This window comes from Camelus ferus, chromosome 2 (genome assembly GCF_009834535.1).
Source record: "Camelus ferus isolate YT-003-E chromosome 2, BCGSAC_Cfer_1.0, whole genome shotgun sequence".
NCBI classification, from domain to species: domain Eukaryota; kingdom Metazoa; phylum Chordata; class Mammalia; order Artiodactyla; family Camelidae; genus Camelus; species Camelus ferus.
Genome location: NC_045697.1, coordinates 110,552,905 through 110,573,326, shown reverse-complemented (window position 1 = coordinate 110,573,326; position 20,422 = coordinate 110,552,905). Strand labels below are relative to the sequence as shown.

Genomic DNA, 20,422 nt, shown 5'->3' with positions numbered 1-20,422 from the left:
AAACCGGGTTTATTTCACATGCAAGACTGATGTCACATTCAAACATCACACAATGCAATTCACCACATTAAAATAGTAAGACAAAAATGATATAATTATCTAAATAGATACAGAAAAGCATCTAATAAAATTTATCACCCATTAAAAAAAAACTCTTAGCAAACTAGGAATAGAAGGGACTATCCTTAATGTGATAAAGGACTTCTATAATAAAAAACCACAGCAAACATCATACCTTAATGGAGAAATGCTGAATGTTTACAAGGATATGTTCTATCACCATTTGTATTCAATGCCGGACTAGTGGTCCTAGCCAGTAAAATAGGCAAGAAAAAAAAGAAAAGTGTAGGAATAGAAAGGAAGAAAAAGCTATTTGCACTTGACGTGACTGTGTATGTAGAGAATTTAAAACAAAGCGGAGTCAAACCATTAGATCAAATAAACAGTTTTATTTCATATGTAAAATTAAATTATATTCATATAAACAGGAACTACTAGAAATCGAAATTAAAAGGCATCTTTTATAGTGGCATTGAAAAACATTAAATAGCTAGAAATCTAACAAAAGATGTAGGAAATATTTACACAGTAAACTACTGAATGTTTAAAGAAATTAAAGAAAGCCTAAATAAATGGAGAAATCTATAATTTTCATGCATCAGAAGGCCCAATACTATAAAAATGTCATTTCTTCACAAATTGATCCACAGATTCAATTCAATTCCAATCAAATTTGTAGTAGGATTTTTGGTATAAATTTACAATGTGATTGTAAAATTCATAGAGAAACAGAAGGGCTGAGAAGAGTCATGATAATTGAGAAGAAGAAAAAAAGATAAGGAAGATATTCTCTACCAAACACAGCTATGTTTGTGTGCACGTGTGTATACACGCATATATACCTACAATTTTCACACCTCACTAAATTTGAAAGATTAAAAAAATTTCTAAAAGATAATTAGGAGAATATTTCATCACTTCAAGGTAAGCAAAGATTTCTTAAGCAGGGCACAAACAGTACTACCTTTAAAAGATGGATAAATTGAATCATACTAAAATTAAGAGCTTCTGTTCTTTTCCAAGTGAATCGTGAAGAGATCAGAAAGGTAAGCCACCAAGTGGAAGAAGGTATTTGTAAAATATATATCCAACAAAGGGCTACAATCTTAAGTAATAAGAAAAAAAAACAGGCAACTCCATGCAATAAAGGGACAAGAGATTTAAAACAGAGACTTCATCAAGAGGATATCTTAATTTCCTATAATCCTATTAAAAGATGCTCAATATCATTACTAAACAGTGATATAGTTATATCTCAATGAGACAGCAATATATACTAACCAGAATATTCAAAATTTAAAAGACTGGTAATACCCACATGTTGGCAGGGAAGTGGAACAACTGAAACCCATGTACTGCTAGGAAAGTGTAAATTGGTATAATCATTCTGGCATGATCCACTAAAGTTTGAAAAACATGACCCATCACTTCTACATCTATGTACTCAACAAAAATGCATGCAAATGAACACCCCAAAAAAACACCATGAACAAGAATCTTCGCAGTATCGTTATTCGAACAGCCCAAACTGAAAGCACCTCGAACTTCTGACAATAGAAATAGCAAATAAATTAAACATCTCATTGGAATACTTATACCAATGAGAGTGAATGAACAGAACGGCTACATGCAGCAACATGGGCCAGTCTCATAAACATAATGTCAAAATAAGCCAGACAAAAGTATACAAAATGCTGTACAAATTTCAAAAACGGAAGTCAGAAGGCTAGCTTCCTTTGGGGATAGAGGGTAATATCTGAGTAGGGTACAAAGGAGCCTTTTAGGGTATTGATATTTTATGTCTTCACCTGGTAGTTACATGGATGTGATCCCTCTGTGGTAATTTACAAAGCTTTCACAAATGAATTGTGCCCTTTACTGTCTGCATGTAATGTAGTAAGTTCACAAAAAAAAAAAAAAAGGAATCTGAACAGCTATCGTACTGATACACATAAATGAGCAGTTTATCATTTATAATTATAAAAAATAAACCCACTTAAAATAATAAAGTTACTGCCAAGATAGAATAACATAAAAAGAAAAATGATTCTGGGTAACAGAAAAAAACTATAGTGGTGATTTTCAGTAGAAATGCTAATTGGAATTACTATTAAATATGCAGCAAGTCTTCCCTCCTAAATGCCTTCACATACTACCATCTGGACCTGAAGTTTTAGAATTAGTTTTTTGTTAATTTTTAATTAGAATGAAATCAAATTCAACAGGAAAAAAATTCTGGAATTTAAATGACTGATCTACAACAACTACATTTCTGTTAATATATGGAAGAGATGGTGATGATCCTCAAAACAAAAGTAAAACCTATCAGCAGAATCTCAATTTAATGACAAACACAAGGTTACTAACCAGCGCTTTTAATCCAATTTAATTTACCATTTATTAGTTTCATTCCTTTAAAAAAGCACTGATTGTTAAAATATATTCCAATAAATTATTTCAAATGGGATTATTCAGTAAAAAAGGCACCAAAGGAGACCAGGGAAAAGAAAAGGTATATTGGAAATTCAAGAATAAAGTCAAGAATAGGATACATTAAACTTCAAAGATCCGAGACAGGATCTTGTTTTCTGAAAACTGAAATCATTCGATGCTCTAGTTTAGCCTTCTGCTATGTAGGAATAAGAGTCAGAAGATAAACTAGGTATAACTCCCACCAATTAGGAGCCTGGTTTTCAATATTGTAGACCTGTGACTTGTTCTATGAAGGTGTAAAGAAGTTTTAAAAGTCATTTAAAACTAAATGTTATAAGTATATTCTGTATCTTTGAAGAATTTACTGGTTTTAATTTGAAGGTTTCCGTATAGATTTTAAAGTAAGTGGTATGGAAGATGAAAAACTGTTTTTCAGATTCTCAATGCGTCATACTGCTATTTCTTCTTTTGAAAACAGAAAATAACTAAATGCACAGGATTCCAGCATATTCCAAATAAGACAGCTAAATTTTCAGCATCCTGAATTTCAAGGTTTTTCCTGCCTTTAGGAAACAAAACTGAAAGGAAGAACAGCATCTTCTCAGTCTACACCTGTGTAGAAGAATGAAGAAATGTAATGCTGATATAAACTAAATTTAGAAATAACATACAATAAGCTATTGCCAATTATTCTCCATTTGTGAAGTCTTAACAAAGGTTATATATGGCACTAAATGTAACTGTGGCTTATGTAATGAACTTAAGAAGCTATCATAATGGCCAATAAAATAATATTGTACATAATATGATTCATTATATTCTATACTACGTATTGTTGATAGAGATAAAAACATGAAAGTTTTCTCAGACAGTTTAAAAGCAACTACTACAACCATAATTTCCTATTCTTCCACTACCCAAATTTCATCCTTATATATAAACACACACACACAATACGTATCTACATACTCAATATAACATAACCCATATGACTCAGTCTTTCTTTCAGTCAGACTTTCGAGACTTTCACATTTTAAAACTCATTTTATTAGCATTTAAAAAGTGATCTACTGATCATTTCTACATCCATGAAACATAAATACGTATCATCCTGTTAACCACTATTCATCATTTACTTGTTCTGTGTCTGTACCTACCAACGCCGTATCTCAGGTATTTCTTTTTCAGTCCTTTCTTCTTTCTGTTCAAAGTACAGCCAAACTTTCTTTCCTTAGAATTTTCCCTTTTAACCTTCCAGCATGCAGATCACTTTCAATTATTGGAAAAGCACTACATGCTCAGTATTAAAGGAGCAGACAGTACTGATCTGTATAATGCAGGACATAATAATTAAAAATATATCTATATGTACAAAGTTCCTTGGCTTTATAATCCTGATGGATCAAAACTTTATAACAGCAAATAAACAGTAATATAAAAATTACTAAACTGTTGGGTAATATAAAAAACAAGTCATTCTCAGTTACAATGTCCAAGAAAAGCTTAACGTAAGAGGTTAAGCAGATAAAAGTAGAAGAATATTCCAGGCAGAGTAAGCAGCACTAGGAAAAGCTTGGGAATACCAACAAGCATGGCAAGTTCAGATAATCAAAGCAAGAGGTACTGTCTATGGTTAGGTCAAATGGGGCCAAGCAACAGGGCATTGGGAACAGTAGAATGTGGAGTTCGGAAGACTTGACTACATCACAACAGCAAGCCAGTGTAGGTTCCTGAGCAAGTAAGTAACAATGCAAAAGCATAGTTAGACATAATCGGAGTGATAAATTCTATAACTGAATTATGTACTGAGATGTCTGGAGTATAGTCAGAAAGCAAAATGAGAGTACCAAGCAACAAGTGACCATGAAACAGACATAAACAAACTGCCAGTTTGAAATTCTGCCTAGCATATGATGGAGGGAAAAAAAAACAAAAACCCACATATCTGACACCTTGGCACATATGCCACCAGCTGGTAATGCTTACCCAAGAGTCAACTTAAAAATCACAAAGCTTCCTTGTAAACAAGGTATGTTTGCAAGATCTCTGTAACTCAGAACTTCACTTAGGATTCAGTCAGATGTCCTGGATCCACACTACACTGGAGGGGTCTGGTAAGTGGGCTTGCAGGACTAAGGAACATAAAACTGTCTCTGAAAAGGAGGTAAAGTATGAAACAAAAGCCTATCTCACTATATATTAAGTTTTAGAAGAATAACTTGCAAATAATATCCCACAAATTCACAGTCTGTTATCAAATGTTTAACATTAGAAAAGGTCAGTTTTTTACTGGAATCATGTGATATTACAGCAGTTAAGAACACAGCCTCTTAGCTAACTGGAGAATTCTAGGCAAATTATTCAAGCTACTCAATTTATTTAAAAAAATAAAGTGTATCTAAAAAGAAAAAGAAAAAAGAGGACACTAATGAACTCATCTACAAAACAGAAAGAGACCCGCAGACATAGTAAACAATCTTAAGGTTACTGGGGGAGAGGGAGTGGGAAGGGATAAATTTGGGAGTTTGAGATTTACAAATGTTAACCACTATATATAAAAATAGATTAAAAAAACAAATTTTTTCTGTATAGCACAGGGAACTGTATTTAGTATCTTGTAATAACTTTAACGAAAAAGAATATAAAAATGAATATATGTATGTATATATATGACTGGGACATTATTCTGTACACCAGAAATTGACACACTGTAACTGACTATACTTCAGTTAAAAAAAAAAAGTGTAGACGTTAAAATAATGCCTACCTCAAAGAATTGACAGAGTAATGTAGTACCATGTAAAGGCATTTAGCATAGTACCTAACATATAGTAAGTGCTCAAAGAATATTAACTATTATTATTACTAATAATACTCATTATTTTAAGTGATTGGAAACTCTGGTGTCTTGGGTTTGTTTTCTGAACAAGTATTATTCTTCAATATGTACATGGCATATTTTAATATACAAAATTAAGCCATTTAATAAAATTACCCTATGAGGTAAGTACTGTTAATATTTCCATTTTACAGATGAGGAAATTGAAGTACAGACAGGTTAAACAACTCTTCCAATAAGTAACGAAGCTGGGATATGAATTCATGAAATCTAGCTCAGAATGCTATGTTCTTTCATTCTATGTTGCCTATATGCTATACTAAATTTAAAGTACTGAATTTCCTTTTACTGAAATTCTCTCTAAAATGCCATGTACTTTTTCCTGATCCTTTCATCTCAGATCAGGTCAGGTCATCCAATTATACTTTCTCCTAACACCCCATACTTTAGAGTGTTTATCAGAATTGTAACTGAACAATTTCCCCCCTCAGTGGAATGAACATTCTATGAAGGCAGCAACTGTGTCTCACTCACTACAGTGATCCTCAGGACTCTAGACAAAGCACAGTGTTCAGTAAGTATTTGTTTCATGAACACACACACATTAATAAGGATTAACAATCAGCCAGCTGCCAGCCAATAAACTGAAAATGAAAACAGAAAAGCCTAAAATAGGAGTGAATAATAAACAACTATTCGTATGAGAAGAATAAGGATTCTAAAAATAAGCTTTCTTAAATCAAAGCTTGCAAAAGGACAAATTTTTCAGAAGGCATCAAAATAGTAAGGCTAATATACTCCAAGTGGTGTTAAGGAAGATAATTCTGATCCACAATAATCTAGTAAAGAATCTTGCCATCTTCCATACATTTACTTAACAATATAAACAGATTTAACAGGCACAAACTACTAGGTATAAAATAACTAAGTTAAAAGAATGTAATGTACAGCACAAGGAATACATCAATATTTTATAACAATTTAGTATGGAGAATAAGCTATAAAAATATCAAATTACTATGTTGTGTACTTGAAACTAGTAAAATACTGTAAGGCAATTATACCTGAATAAAAATTTTAAAAAACAGGTTTAAAATACATGCTAAAAAATTAAAGGTTTTTTTTTTCCTTTCATAACTGAGGGATACAAAGCTTTCAGGAGTTTAAACGCTCACATGTTTCTGGGTTATACCAAATCATAATCTCCCTGTCTGAAACTTTCCTCTATTAGACTTAATTCCAACCCCTGGAGCTTCATATTGAAGTCTCCCTTCCATACGCCAGCTCTTCAAACATTCGAAGACAGCAATCATATTCCCCTTGTAAATATTATATTAATATTTACAGACTAAACAGACCCAAATACTTCAGCTGTTCATTGTCCTTGTCGCACAGTTTCCAAGTTCTCCCCAGTTGTCCAGGTTTAATTAAATACTGGTTCCCAAAACCAAACATTCCAGATATAGTCTGAGCAAAATAAAATTATTTGGTCTGGATACTACATAACTTTCTAATTTTTGTCTTGAATTACAGTTAACCCTTAAACAAAACAGAGGTCGGAGCGCTGAGCCTCTACACAGTAGAAAACCCACACATAACTTACAGTCGGCCCTCCACATCCACAGATGCACCCAACCTGGGATCCTGTGGTACTGCAGCATTTACTAAGAAAAACACCTGTGTACAAGTAGACCTGCACAATTCAAACCTGTGTTGTTCCAGGGTCAACTGTGTGGTAATTTGACAATCTCTGGAATAGAATGACTCTTATTCTGGTTTTGACAAAATAATTAGGTTTTTACTCCTGGCTGGTCGGCTTTCATTCTTTGCCATCTTATTTATTTAATTATAAAACCATGATATACAAAGAGAAGAATGTATAACATAATTTTAAAAATAAAAACATACACTCACCACCCAGGTTTAGAAATAGAAAATTATCAATACCTTAGAAGTCTCTCTTGCATTCTTTCAATTTCTCCTTCTAGCCCTTAAAGTAATCATGATCCTAATTTTAAAGTGTTGATCATTCTCTTGCTTTTCTTTATAGTTTTACCATATATTCATTCATCCCTAAACAATATATTTAGTTTTGCTTGGCTTTATTTTCCTACTCATAATTTCCCATTGCTTCAATTCCTTCCATTTAAAATTTGAATTCTTTTGTATTTTAATTATTTTTAAATAGGCCACCTCGTATCTTTCATGGGATGAAGGATGAAAGTGGATAACCCATCCATCACCAGTAAAACGATACAGACACGATAAAGGGAAGGTTAATGTTCTACTTAGGTCAGCCTGCTCCATCAATATGAGACAATGCCATCTCTCCCCATTAAGAAACTGAGCTGAGGGGAAGTCGAACATCTTTCTACCTTTCTCCTAAGTTGGGTTTTATAATAGGGCTTTAGAATGTATGTAAGTTCCCTGAATTAATGAAGTACATATTTAAAGAACATTCAAGGATAAATACATATGACGACTGTGTTTGGATTAGTTTCAATTTATTCATACCTCCTATCTAAATATAAATATTTGTGAGTTGATTATAGAAAATTTTCTTGTCATGTGAAAACTTTCAAAATAGAACATCAGATTGAAAGAACTGAAAATAAAAATCATTATTGCCTAAAACTTCACATAAAATCTTAAAGCAATGAAATAATTCCCTTATTTACCAATTTAAATTAAAGCACGCCTGACATCAATCTCCTCACCAAGGCCTTAGAGGTGTCGTGAAGAAAGCCTCTTAATCCCCCTCCCCAAGTCAGGTTCACTAAGTTGGCAGCTCCCTGCCCACAGCATAAACCACAATAAATAAAAGTAAATAAATAAAGGTGCAGAGATTTTTCAAAGTCCGAATAAGTGAGGTTTAAAAAAACACTGATGCAAAAATGAGAAAAAGGTGATTGCAAAAAGAGAAGAGATCACAGAGAGCCCAAATGCATTTCAACACAAGAACTTAAAAACCTTACGTCAGCAAATCACAGGAAAAAAAATTAAGAAATAAAGGAAAACAAACACAGCTATCTCATCATATTTATCAATCCCCCTCAGAAGCTTAGGGAGTGCTTTCATAGGGCAAGTAATCCTATTTTTGCTCAGTATCTCCCCTTTCCCTCTAGTTCTTGTGAGAGAAGAAGTAACTTCCCAGCGCTCTGGTATCATTACATCCATGCTCGACATATCTAAACTTCACATCTAGGAATCCCTCAAGGGATTCTTGACCACTCAAGGAAACTTGATTTGTGATTTCTCAAGGAAACATATGGCGACACCTAATTCACACAAATGAGACATTTAAATTAATAAACATTTCTCTGCTTGAATTATTTGGTTCTTGGTAAATACTATAACTTTATAGTGCAGAATAACAATCTTAAACCTGCTTTCCAAAGACTCATAATGGCTCACTTAGAACCTTACAAATTCTGTGCCCCAAATTACAACACAGCTATTCCCCACTTTTCCAAAGTTTACTTTATGCCACTTCACTTTTCTAAAGGACCTATATTACTACCTGTTTCTAAGTAAAAGAAATCCGAATAGGATTTTCCCTTCTACAAAAAAAGGCAAAAAGCAAAAACAGTGTTCAGCATTTGTTTTGCAGTAATTTCATTACAGAGGCACTGTGCAGCTCAAACATCCAGACTGGCGCCACCAAGCTCCTTCCCCAAGAAATACACTCATGGCTTAGCATCAAATCATCACAGCTTTGAACTGTGTCTCTGAGCATCTGTGCTCTACCTTGCTCTATTGTATCTGTTAGCAAGATGTGTCCTAAGGTAATTGCTTCTTTGCTTTATGCCATTTTGGCTTACTAAAGGTTTCACAGGAACGCTCCACTTTGGATAGTGGAGGAAACTTGAACTTTCATAAATTTATAACTACATATTTGGTCACCTTTGGACCTAAAATCAACATAGTAGTGGAAGAAAAAAAACCATACACACATATGTCAGATATGCTGCTAATCTGTTTACCCTCTACCTGGCCAGTAAACAAGCAGACTGGAACACGTATGCTGAAATAAAGGTAACAAGAAAAAAATTAATTTTATGAGCTCATAGTCTTAACAACCCATCTACAAAACAGCATTAAAAAAAAAAAAAGAAGAGTAAAAAATCAAGTATCTCTAATAACAGCATCCTTAGAAAATATAACAAAGGAAATCAAAATCTGCAAAAAAAAAAAGGGAAGTTAAGTGAACATAGCTAGCTATTATATAAAAGAAGCTGGAGTTGTACATCCTAGTTTACAATTTTTATTTATTCAATTTTGTTTATTCTTGATTAATTTGTGTATAAGAATCAAGCTATACTGTTTAAACACAAAAGAAATAAGGGGTTTCAGACCAAATTATCAGACACTACAATTACAACAGACTGATGTTCTCAATGATTGCATTCCTATATGCTTTTTAACCTAAAGTTATAAATACAATTACAGTAGAAATCATTATCAGTGTAGTATATAAGATTATATTTACTAAAATCAATGCAGGAAGGTATACAGTTAGCCAAATAAATAATTTTCTTAAAATATGAATTATTATATATATAAAAATCCACAGAGAGGCCATTTTTATAACTCAAATATCACTTGCTGTAAGTAATGGTCCACATGTCACTAATATATCTTTAACCAAATATTACAAATTTAAGAAGCAAGAAAATCCAAGTTGTTGTCAACATTTTGGTGATTTAGAGCTTCTAATCTATTGGGGAAATTAGAGTTCTTTATTTTGTTTTCTTTTGTTTCGAATCTCCAGAGGGAAGTGTACTCTTCTTAGAGGTAACGCACTACCAGGTCTTCGATAGGGGATGTATTACTCTAGGATAGAGGCTGAATTGCTCTAGATAGATGCCAGATTTGAAATTAACTAATAAGAGTAGATAATATATTTAATCTTAACCAAAAGATCTGGAAGCAACTGACACTGAACAATCTTAAAGTGGTTAAAAGCACAGATGATCACTTGAATGAATCCATCACAGTAAAACCATTTTTCTAAAACATCTGTCTCCATTCACTAGTCCATTCACTATACAGCATAAGCAACTACTGTCTACTAAATATTAAATAGGGAGCAGAAATAAAGGCATGACAGGCTTAAGACTAAGTACAAGTTCTTATACAGATTTCCCTGACTCTAAACCCCCCAAAGTAAGTAAGCCTTAGAGGAGAGGAAAATCAATATAACATTGAAATTCCTTTTAAAGCCACATTAAAATATGTATTTAGGTGACACCATGTGGCAAAATTATGAATTGCTGCTGACATCTAAGAATGCAACACATATGCAAATTTACTGTGGTCTTTGATACAAGAGGAAAGAATGTATAAACATGATTTTTTAAAATATTAAATAAAAATGACATTAAATTTATAAATTAAAAAGCAATAGCTACTATTAAAACCAGTATACTAGAACAAGTATTTTAGGAATGTATTAACCAAAGATACCAAGAAATTATAGAATAAAGGGTCAAGCATGACTAAATAAATGTATAAAGTAAATGAAATCAGATGATAACTAATTAGTTAATAACTTATCTATCGAACAAATACTGGTCACATGGTATGTTTTAATACACATTATTTTCCTAGATTCTCTGTTACAAAAAGAAAACTAATTTCCAAACTGTTAAGTAATTAGCTTGTTTTTTTAATAAAATCTTGGTTTTGATTATAATCAATGACAAATTCAGGGAAGGAAATAAAAAAGCAATTATCTGTCATGATGAAAATGAAATAGGTAACTGACCCTCTCATTTTTCTTATCCAGTTGTTCTGCTGTGAAGCAGATATAAGGCTCTGAATTGTATAAAGGAAGGAAGGTTAAATCGAGAAAAGAATTAATCCCTGCAAAAGCAGCTCTTGATTTTAAACTACTTGAATTCAAATATCTATCTTGGTACATGTGAAAAAAAAAAACTATTATTTTGGTGCTTCATAGATTTTTTTTATTTTAATCAAAACCGTAAATTTGGGGGATAACAGTGCCCCTGGAGCTCACCCAGCAAAACCCTGATATTTTAGAGATGAATGCATTGAGGTCCACAAAGACTAAATGATCCATTTGCTATTCTGAGGTTATAGTTTGTGGGCAGCTGAGACTACAGGTTCTTTTACTTTTACTTGATTACTCATTACTCTATTAAGCTGCTTCTCTCACTGTAGTAATAATAATATTACCCACAATATTATCCACAATAATTACAGTCCATTAATACAAATGTTAGTAAGATTAAGAATTATGAGTAATACCAGATGATGATCTTTCAGAAAAGTAACGGAAATACATTTTCATGAACAACTGTGCCCTCTCAGAGGTTCAAAGACACAGAGTTGAGTTAATGGAATTTTCATCCTACTGGATGGTCATATGAAAACAAATTAATGTATAAATGGTTCATGCTTGTCCTACTCAACTAGATGAATTAAAGCAAATTCAGCAAATTATTTTTGTTTTTTAAAATGTTTGAAAAAATATGAAAGTTAGAAAATTAGAAAGAAAAGCATAACTTTCTAAAAATATTTTTCTTCTAATTATGTATAATTTAAAACTTTAATTATAATGTAATCATTATATTGTATTTAGTTTAAGTGTCTCAAAACTATTCCTTAAATTAAAAAAAAATTAGAGAAAGTTTCTGTTTCAAAGCAATTTATTGGCAATTTTTTAAAAGCAACATTTTATTTTTGCATTTCTGCCCATCAATCTGGAAATAATGCTAGCTCATAAGAAAAAAGCACCAATTATTTTTCAGATTTAAACTTCTCAGAACAGTATACCTTCATTCTGCTATGCCTGATTCATAACTTTCAACCAAGTTACAAGGGGTAACAGAAAACAAAACTTAGTTCCCTAATATTTAAATATTAAAGGGATAGCAAATATAATGGCTATCATGCTTAGAATACAAGTATACTTAGTATTTTAGCACAAAATGACCAGAAAAACATTAAAGATTCTGATGAGGTATGTCATTACAAAGTCAAATATAAGAAGCAACACACAAATTAGCTACAAAATGAATATTGAAATAAAGAAAGTACAGACGATATTAAAAAGATGAATATTCGCACATAAAATGGTTCACAAAAATCAGAATGGGTTCACCTAGAAAAAAAGTACTTGCTCAGAGGCCAAGCAAGCACAGTCAGCAAGTTGTATTAAAAACATACATATATTTGCAAAGTTTTAAAAAAGCAGGACTGATGAAATTTCAATTAACTAAAGTCCACATCTTTTACATTTCTAATCCTGAAAATCTGACTGAAATCACCAAAGCGAACACTATCCAGAACTGTCTGCCATTAGGCCACCATCATGCTGTTCTTCTAATAGGTATTTGCTCATGTTGTGCCCCTCTCTGCCCATAATCTCGCCTCAAGGTTCACAACTCAGATGAAGTGGGAGGGTGCACTTCTGTACTCTCAAAAGAAGCTATGCACAGAGTTTGTGGGTCTGCCTTCTTCAGCAGACTGAGACTCCTTAAGAGCCAAAACAATGTTTTATTTATCTTTAGCTTCGGATTGCTTAGGAAAGGACAATGAACATAATGAGAGGCATTCAAATAAGATTTGTTCTTTAATTAAATTTCATCAGTTATGGCTAAACAACAGCAAAAAAGTCAGATGAAATCAATTCAGTGGCACAAGCTGGTTTGTGACAGAGAATCTTTCCCCCTGTTTAAAAAGTTTTAGGTGGTCATTAAACTAAAAACTACCACTTGCATCAGTATTAAAAAACACAGAAATGAGAAAAGAAATGCCTTGCCTATAATTGTTTGTTAATAAATTATTTAACAAGGTGAATTATCAACACGCACTGAGGCTACCTCCCTCCTCCCAGTAAGTATTCTCCTGGACTTTCCTTTATCTCCTTGATTTGCTCACTCCACTCTTAGACAGAGAAGAATCTCCCAGTGGAAAGAGTGGCAATACTGGAAGGCCCCGATTCAAAACAGAGGCAAAGTTTTAGGGAAGGTAGGATTATTCACACCGACAGTCTGATCCATTATTAAACAGATACAAAATTATGAAATAGAAAAGGCTTATATTAAAAAATGTGATATTGAATGACCCAAGATGTTTCCATACATCAAATATTTAGTATAGTACGTCTCCTAGCCCCTACGTCTACATTCTACCCATCAAACCCAGAGATCCCACTGATTACAGGTTCCTAATATAGCAAGGCGATACACAATTTCTTATCCTGTTGGCTAGGTGATGAGATTCCAGTGAGGTTAGGGAGGTTGTTTTCTGATATTATGAAGGTCTATATTTAAAGTTAAAAAAAAAAATGAGGGTTCAATTTTTGGCATTAACCCCAGCAATCAGTTTTTCTTAAAATATTTTGCTTAAAGCAGAGCTCACTATAAATGGACCAAAAAAAAAAAACCCTAAATATTTTAAATTTGATTTCAAGGTGCTGTACACTACTACACACCAAGTACACTTAGGATTCTGGTAAGAGCCCTAAATGGTGACCAGAGGTACTCTGATTTTTAGTACTTATATAATATAGATGCCCGCTAGCCCTTGAAAAAAATTCTATTTTCCTCAACACCAATGATACTCATTTAACTAAATAAAGTCTAATTTTTTCCCTCAAACTTGAAAAATGGGCATAGTAATGCCAAAACAATGTGAATAGTAAAGACACATTCTTAAAGAGCTCTGAAATAAAAAGGTAAATGACTATTTCTATTACATGTAATAGTCAAAGATCATCAAGGTAAGACTTAATAGTAATGCTCGAAATAGCATCAAAACTGAGAGGGTAACAGAAGAGTGTCAAAGCAAATTTAAAAAAAAAAAACTCACTATACCCAAAGAAAACATCTTAGAGTAGTAGTTAAATTCACTATCTAGAAAACCAGATGCAAACTCTTCAAGAAAATAGAGCCAAAAGACGATTTAATACTTTATGAATACCATATGAGGACCTCAAGGAACCAGTAACAACCTCTCAAGATCTCAGAAAAATCCAATGCTTGAAACATGCAGGATATCAATGACACAGCACCTCTTCCCCTCTAAGAACACACCACTACCACCAACTCATCTCAACCCGGAGCCACCCAAAGAAACCCTGCAACCTTTATCTAAAAGGAACTGTACCTAAAAAGGCATCAGCTCTTTGAAGCCCAGAGGATCCAAAATTAACAGGAGAAAGTAAGCCAAAACACTGCCGCAGGTTTTGGTCTACTCTTAACCTGCCGTGTGGCAATATGTAACCTCCTGGCTGTCTACAGTTCCTGCTCCTATTTTCATGATTTCTGAACATTGTATTTTTGTTTTCTTATCACAGAGTCCCAGACCCCTGATCTCTGATTTTCTCACTGCCCTAAATTTTTTCTCTTCCTCCTCAGTTGCCTCCTAACTCAAACTTCACTCGTATTTCTAGTCAATCACAATAAGGATTTTTGTGTTACCGTCTGCAGACAAGGTCTTAGGCCTTGTGTTTACCACCCCTAGTCATTGAAATTTTTGGCTTATATTTAGATCTTAGCTCTTGTCTCTGATGGTGAATTAAAACTGAAAAAATATATAAAACACAAATTGTTCAATTTTTTATTATTAGCAGTTCTGATGTAATGTTGATAAAATCTGAAATAGATGACTAAAGCAAACTGCCTGTGCCCCCTTAGAATTTCCTTTATTGAAGCTAACTGTATCCCTAATGAATATAATGAAGTTAGGAATAAAGGAACTGTAAACGGCTTTTCTTTCAGAACTATAGGTGAGCAGGAGTTAACTATGGTCCTAAAAACATCTTAATAATGGAATTAGAAGTAGATGAGTAAACCATGTCTAAACAGAAAATGTGACATAAAATAAACTAAAAAGACTGTTTTAAGAATCTTGAAAATTTAAGTTAGATTTGTAAGGGAATGAGTAGACAGAAATAAAATGTTTCAGCATCACCAAGTTAGATCACACACAAGTATCTTGCTCAGCAACTGAATACATAATATTCTACTCCAAAAGAGTAATTTGATCCCTTCTTCTCTAAGAACCCTAATGTGTATCATTTGCTATCCACCTAATTTTATCTTTAACTTAGACTGCCTTTATTAAAAGAAAATGGAAGGCTTCTATTTTGTTTATTAATGGAAATCATACCTAAGAATTTACTAACTTAGATGATTGTAAAATTCCCAAATATTTCCAAACTAATAACTGAGGACACTGCTGAAAAGCTTCTTGCAGAAAGCCCTACCTTCAGCCCTAAAATTCTGATGCCAGGTCCAAATCAGAATCTCCTTAAGATATGGATAATACCAAGGGAGTGGCCATGATGGGGAAGAAGTCTATACAATGTATAAAAACTACTCTCCCTTTAGCAATGTTTTTCCTTTTTGATTACCTTTTCTTAACAACTGAGGATATCAATTTTAAGTAGATATAAGTGTCAGTAGTAAGATCCTGAAACTATACAACAAATCAATTTTAAGCTACAAGTTTGACAATTATAATCAGGAAACAATTATAATCCTTCTTAGGAGAATTTTCCTTTCTATTGTTATTTTCAAGAGGGCATTATTCTTCTAATATTATTTTGGGCACAAAGTAATAACCAATTGAAATCTACAGCTGCATTAAAAAAGTGAGATAAACTGGTGTGGGGCAGGAGTGGGAAGGGGTAAGGGGAGAGGCCAACATAACAGTAAAACAATAGGCAGCAGGAAAATGTCAAAGAGACATTCTCTTCCTTCACAATGCCAAATACTTAGTTAGCATGTGGCCCAAAGCTTTCTTAATTAGCCCTCAAAATGCTTTAGAGAAACCTTTTTTAAAGCATCACATTAACGAGAATGCTCATAAACATCTCTTAATGATGCTTTTTGTCTTTCATGAGCAGTAATGACAAATTTCCAGATTGGTGAGCATAAGGCTATGTCTACACATGACCCATCTGAAATGCCTCTGATTTCACCAAATCCCTATCCCTGCCTTCAAAAATATATTATTGTGTAGACTTCACCAAATATGCAGGAACACTTTATAAACTGGTTTAAGAAAAAAAAAATCCCGTAACTTATATAGAAATTATTATTGCAAATGAGGATCAGGCATTATGAAAACAATAAATTGATGAAACAGGATTGTGAATTCTAAAGTCAACCAAATCCAAATGTTTCCCCCTACACCAAGTAAATAATGTTTAAAAAGGTAGATACAGGAAGATTACACAGAACAGTCTCAACAAAATTTTCCACAAATTCCTAAAATTGAGGTAAAATTCATGTTAAATACTCACCACTAATGTTGAGTTCAAAAGAAATAAATGTATAAATAATCTACAGTATTTCCTAATTTCATATTCTACAATATTATTTAAAGTATTTTTAAACTTACCCAAATGAAGTAATGTAAACTGGGCCGCCAGTTCCTTTGCATCTTCTAACGTAGTGCAGAGTTTGTCTGGCATGAAGTAGCTCTGGGATCCATTTGCAATAGCAGGAATGACAATTTTATACACCAAGAGTACTTTCCCATCTTGACTTGTTGTTGAATATAAATAATATTCTGGTGGTGCCCAATTATTTTTGTTGCAGTAATAATCCAAATGCATTACTGCAGAATTGAAATGATTAGATTTTAAAGAATACATACTAATTGGAGTAAGCTTTGTTCCAGGATAAAATGGGTAAGCGCATCTTTCAATTTCAGTGGGGCTTGGGCTATGCTGGCCATTGAGACGAGCTGGAAGAGTTAGTGGCTTGCCTAGAGTTTTTGGGTAGCTCTCTTCTTTGTTAGCAAACACAATCAGGTTTTCAGAATTGGGGCTAATCTGACCATTAAGATGCTGTCTCCAAGTGTTTTCTTTATTTACTGGTTTTGCCAGTGTTACCTCAATACTTGCTCCATCAATGCATTTTCCATTCATAACAGACATAGCAGACACAGCATCATCTCGGTTGAAAAAGTGAACAAAAGCATAATCTCTAAGTTTCTTTACTCGTTCAACTGCACCAGGTTTGAATTTATTGAATTCGGCTTTAATTGTTTCCTCTGTAGTTGAGATCATTAAATTTCGTACATAGAGAACCTTAACTCTCTGCATGGTTTCCTCATCAACCTCCTTCTCTGGGTCAGCCCAGTCCACCTGAATAGTATGGCCCCAGAGCTGGAAGGTGCCTGTAAAGAAGAAGAAATTAATCTGAAGACAATTAAAACAAAGTCAAAATTAACTAAAACTGTTTCTCCAAAAAGGCATAGGCTCAAATACATATCAACTATATTTGTGGTTAAGCATTCACTCTCCTACTTACACAAAAATTTTTACTAAGGTGAACCCAGCCAGAATTTTAAGAGTCAAGAGGAAGACCTTTATTAGAAAAATCAGGTACTGTCCTTTGGACTGTTACCAAACAACAATTAACAGCTCAGTAAAAGTGTATACATTCAGTAAAGTAAACGAGTAAAGTATTATAAATAATGACTCATTTTATAGAAACTACTTCATGTCTTTTAGAATCATTTGATTTATTTTACTTCCTTAATCTTTATTCCTCTTTAAGGGTACTACATATTTTCATAATATTGATCTATGAGGTACTGGGTACTGTCATTTTTCCACATGTATAGTAAGGTGAACATGGAAACATAACCTTTAAAGGATACGTTTACCTGGAATTAGCTTTCTCCTAGCCATAGCAGCAGCTCTGTGAGATTCATATTCAACAAATGCAAAACCCCGATTTTTGGTCTTATCAGTTGCACTTGGATAAACGATGACATCTACAACTCCTTCTGTAACTTTCTTCATTTCATCCAAAATTTCTTCCTTCTTCTTTTCCTTTGGAATAGCTCCAATGAATAATCTGCAGTTATCCAAGCTTACACACACACCAATAAACTTCCCTGGTCGAATCTCATAATTATTAAGAATTCTGATGGCTAACTGGGCTTCTTCTTTCGTAGTATACATCACAAAAGCATAACCTCGATTTTCACCACTAAATTCCATCATAAGTCGAAATTCATATATCTTCCCAGCTCTTTCAAATACAGGAACTAACTCATCTTCATACATATCACGAGGTATTTTTCCTACAAAAACTTCACAGCCTCTAGGTGGAGGCGGACCTTCCCAACCTGAAGACAAAGAAACATACAATTCTAATAAGATATTTATGTTCACTATTCAATCATCCATTCCCCTAATTTAATGTGAGCCTTCTATGTGCCACGCAATATTATAAGTGTTGAGGATACAACAGTGAACAAAATAGAATCCCTTTCCCTCATGAAGCTTATCTTCAACAGAGAAAGGAGACAATGAATAATGGGCACTATGAAGAAACATAAGGCCACAGAAGGGTTGATATTTTTGGTAATCAGGTAAATCTTCTCTAAGCACGTGAGGTTTAAGCAGAAGCCTGAATGAAGTAAGGGAAATGAGCCTTGAGAATATATTGGAAATAAAAAGAAAAAGCAAGTGTTTTGTGTATTAGAACAACACAGACATGTTGGTGTCTACGGGAAATGCACACTTGAGGGAGGAGTGAAATGACAGGCAATGTGGCCATGGATGTAGCCAGAGGTCAAGACTGTGTGTTAAGTCTTATAGAAAGTTAATTGGAAGATTTTGAGCGAAGAAATTGCACTGGCTTTTGGTAGAAAGGCAAAACATTATAACCTGTTTGCATCTGGTTTGCATCTAGTAAAAACACCACTCCTCTACTCACTGCTCTTTCAAATTCTTCCCCAAATGACCTCCCCTTTAATAGCCAGAGTGCCCTTTCCCCACTGGCCCCATCCTGACTTCTTTCTCAACTGCTTCTTAAACTAAGAGCAGAGCTGGAAATATGTAAAGGAAAGACATGGCTATACCTCCTTTCCCTCATAACAGTAAAAATGATTGCTACGGTCTGAAAGTGGTTACAAGGAAAGAGCTATTTTTGGGGATACTTGTGGAAATATATATACCTAATGTAAATGGCCACATTAAAGATTCAATTTTTTTGAACATAAACAAATCCACACCTGGAGGAGGACCACCAAATTTCCTCTGCCCATTTTCTTGAACCATGTTGTAACCAGTCTTTTCCATCAAAGCAAGTAATGCCGCTTCATTCTGAGTACCAGTTCGGACTTTACTGCATCCATTTGTTCCATCTATGTTTTCTTCATTCATGGTTGCAGTTCCTAAAGCAAAGTTTAAAAGCTGTGTTCATGACATGGAGCACCAGAATCCATGAAGCAGTTCTGTGAGTTGCAGAAAACCAAGCATAGCTGTGGCTGCGGCATTTGGTGATCACTGCAGCCCTGCCCCCAAAGTTCTCTACAGTGGAAGCTGGAAACCTCTTTTAATATCTCTGATGAATTAAGCAGTACCTTTAGAAGGCCTAAGCTACAAGAATGGGGGGGGGGAGGCAAAAGTGAAAAGGGAAAAGGAACAATAAAAATAAAAGTGGGAAAACAGAAGTTAGTGTAAGGGAGAGAAGAAAAACAGCAAGGAGCAGGAGTAACGAAGTGTTCAGAAACGACAAACTGCCATCGCCAAAGTCAGGTGACCTTGAAAGTCCCTCCTAGCTTTAAAATACCTGAACTTTTCTGAGTGACGATGAATACAGCTACAAACACATCCGTAGCATACACACCGCACCATCTTTTTACAGTCTTAAAGGTCCTCCCAAGCTATCCTATTGCATCCAGTGATGTAATTCTGAAGAAAACAAGGCAGGAGAAAGTGGCTCACGCCCCCATAGAGTTTCCACCTGCCATCTGCCTCATTTCCTTAAATTCAGCAGTCCAGTGTTCTTTAATAAGCTATGAGTCATTTATTAAGCTGAATCATCACTCAAACTGCCTACTAAGTTTGCCTAACAAGCACTGAGAATGAGATTTTCAATAGGCATCTCAAATTCAACATATCCAAAACCGAATGTCATTTTATCTTTCAAATCCATTCCTTCCTGTTTTATCTTATCTCCATTAGCTCATCCAATCAATAAATGGCACCACAGCATACATACTCCCTCTCCTTCAAACTGTCACATCCAGAAACTTGGGACTTAACCCTGAGTCCCTCCTTTGACTCACAGCTAACCAGTCACAAAGACC

General features: G+C 33.9%; 1 protein-coding gene across 7 annotated transcripts in view; it reads right to left on the bottom strand.

The window, feature by feature from the left end:
* The window catches only part of RBM46 (RNA binding motif protein 46), a 78,120-nt gene that overhangs the window by 46,635 nt on the left and 11,063 nt on the right, over positions 1–20,422 (bottom strand). For 6 of the 7 annotated variants that reach the window (XM_032465382.1, XM_032465372.1, XM_032465387.1 and 3 more), the window contains exons 2-4: positions 19,343–19,504; positions 17,984–18,451; positions 16,709–17,491 (exon numbers count right to left, since the gene is read on the bottom strand). In XM_032465382.1, the coding sequence (XP_032321273.1) occupies positions 16,709–17,491; positions 17,984–18,451; positions 19,343–19,493 (1,402 nt within the window). In that variant the 5' untranslated portion in view covers positions 19,494–19,504. Of the gene's footprint in view, positions 1–12,676; positions 12,878–16,708; positions 17,492–17,983; positions 18,452–19,342; positions 19,505–20,422 lie in introns of those variants that run through there. The other variant, XM_032465407.1, reaches the window with a different exon arrangement.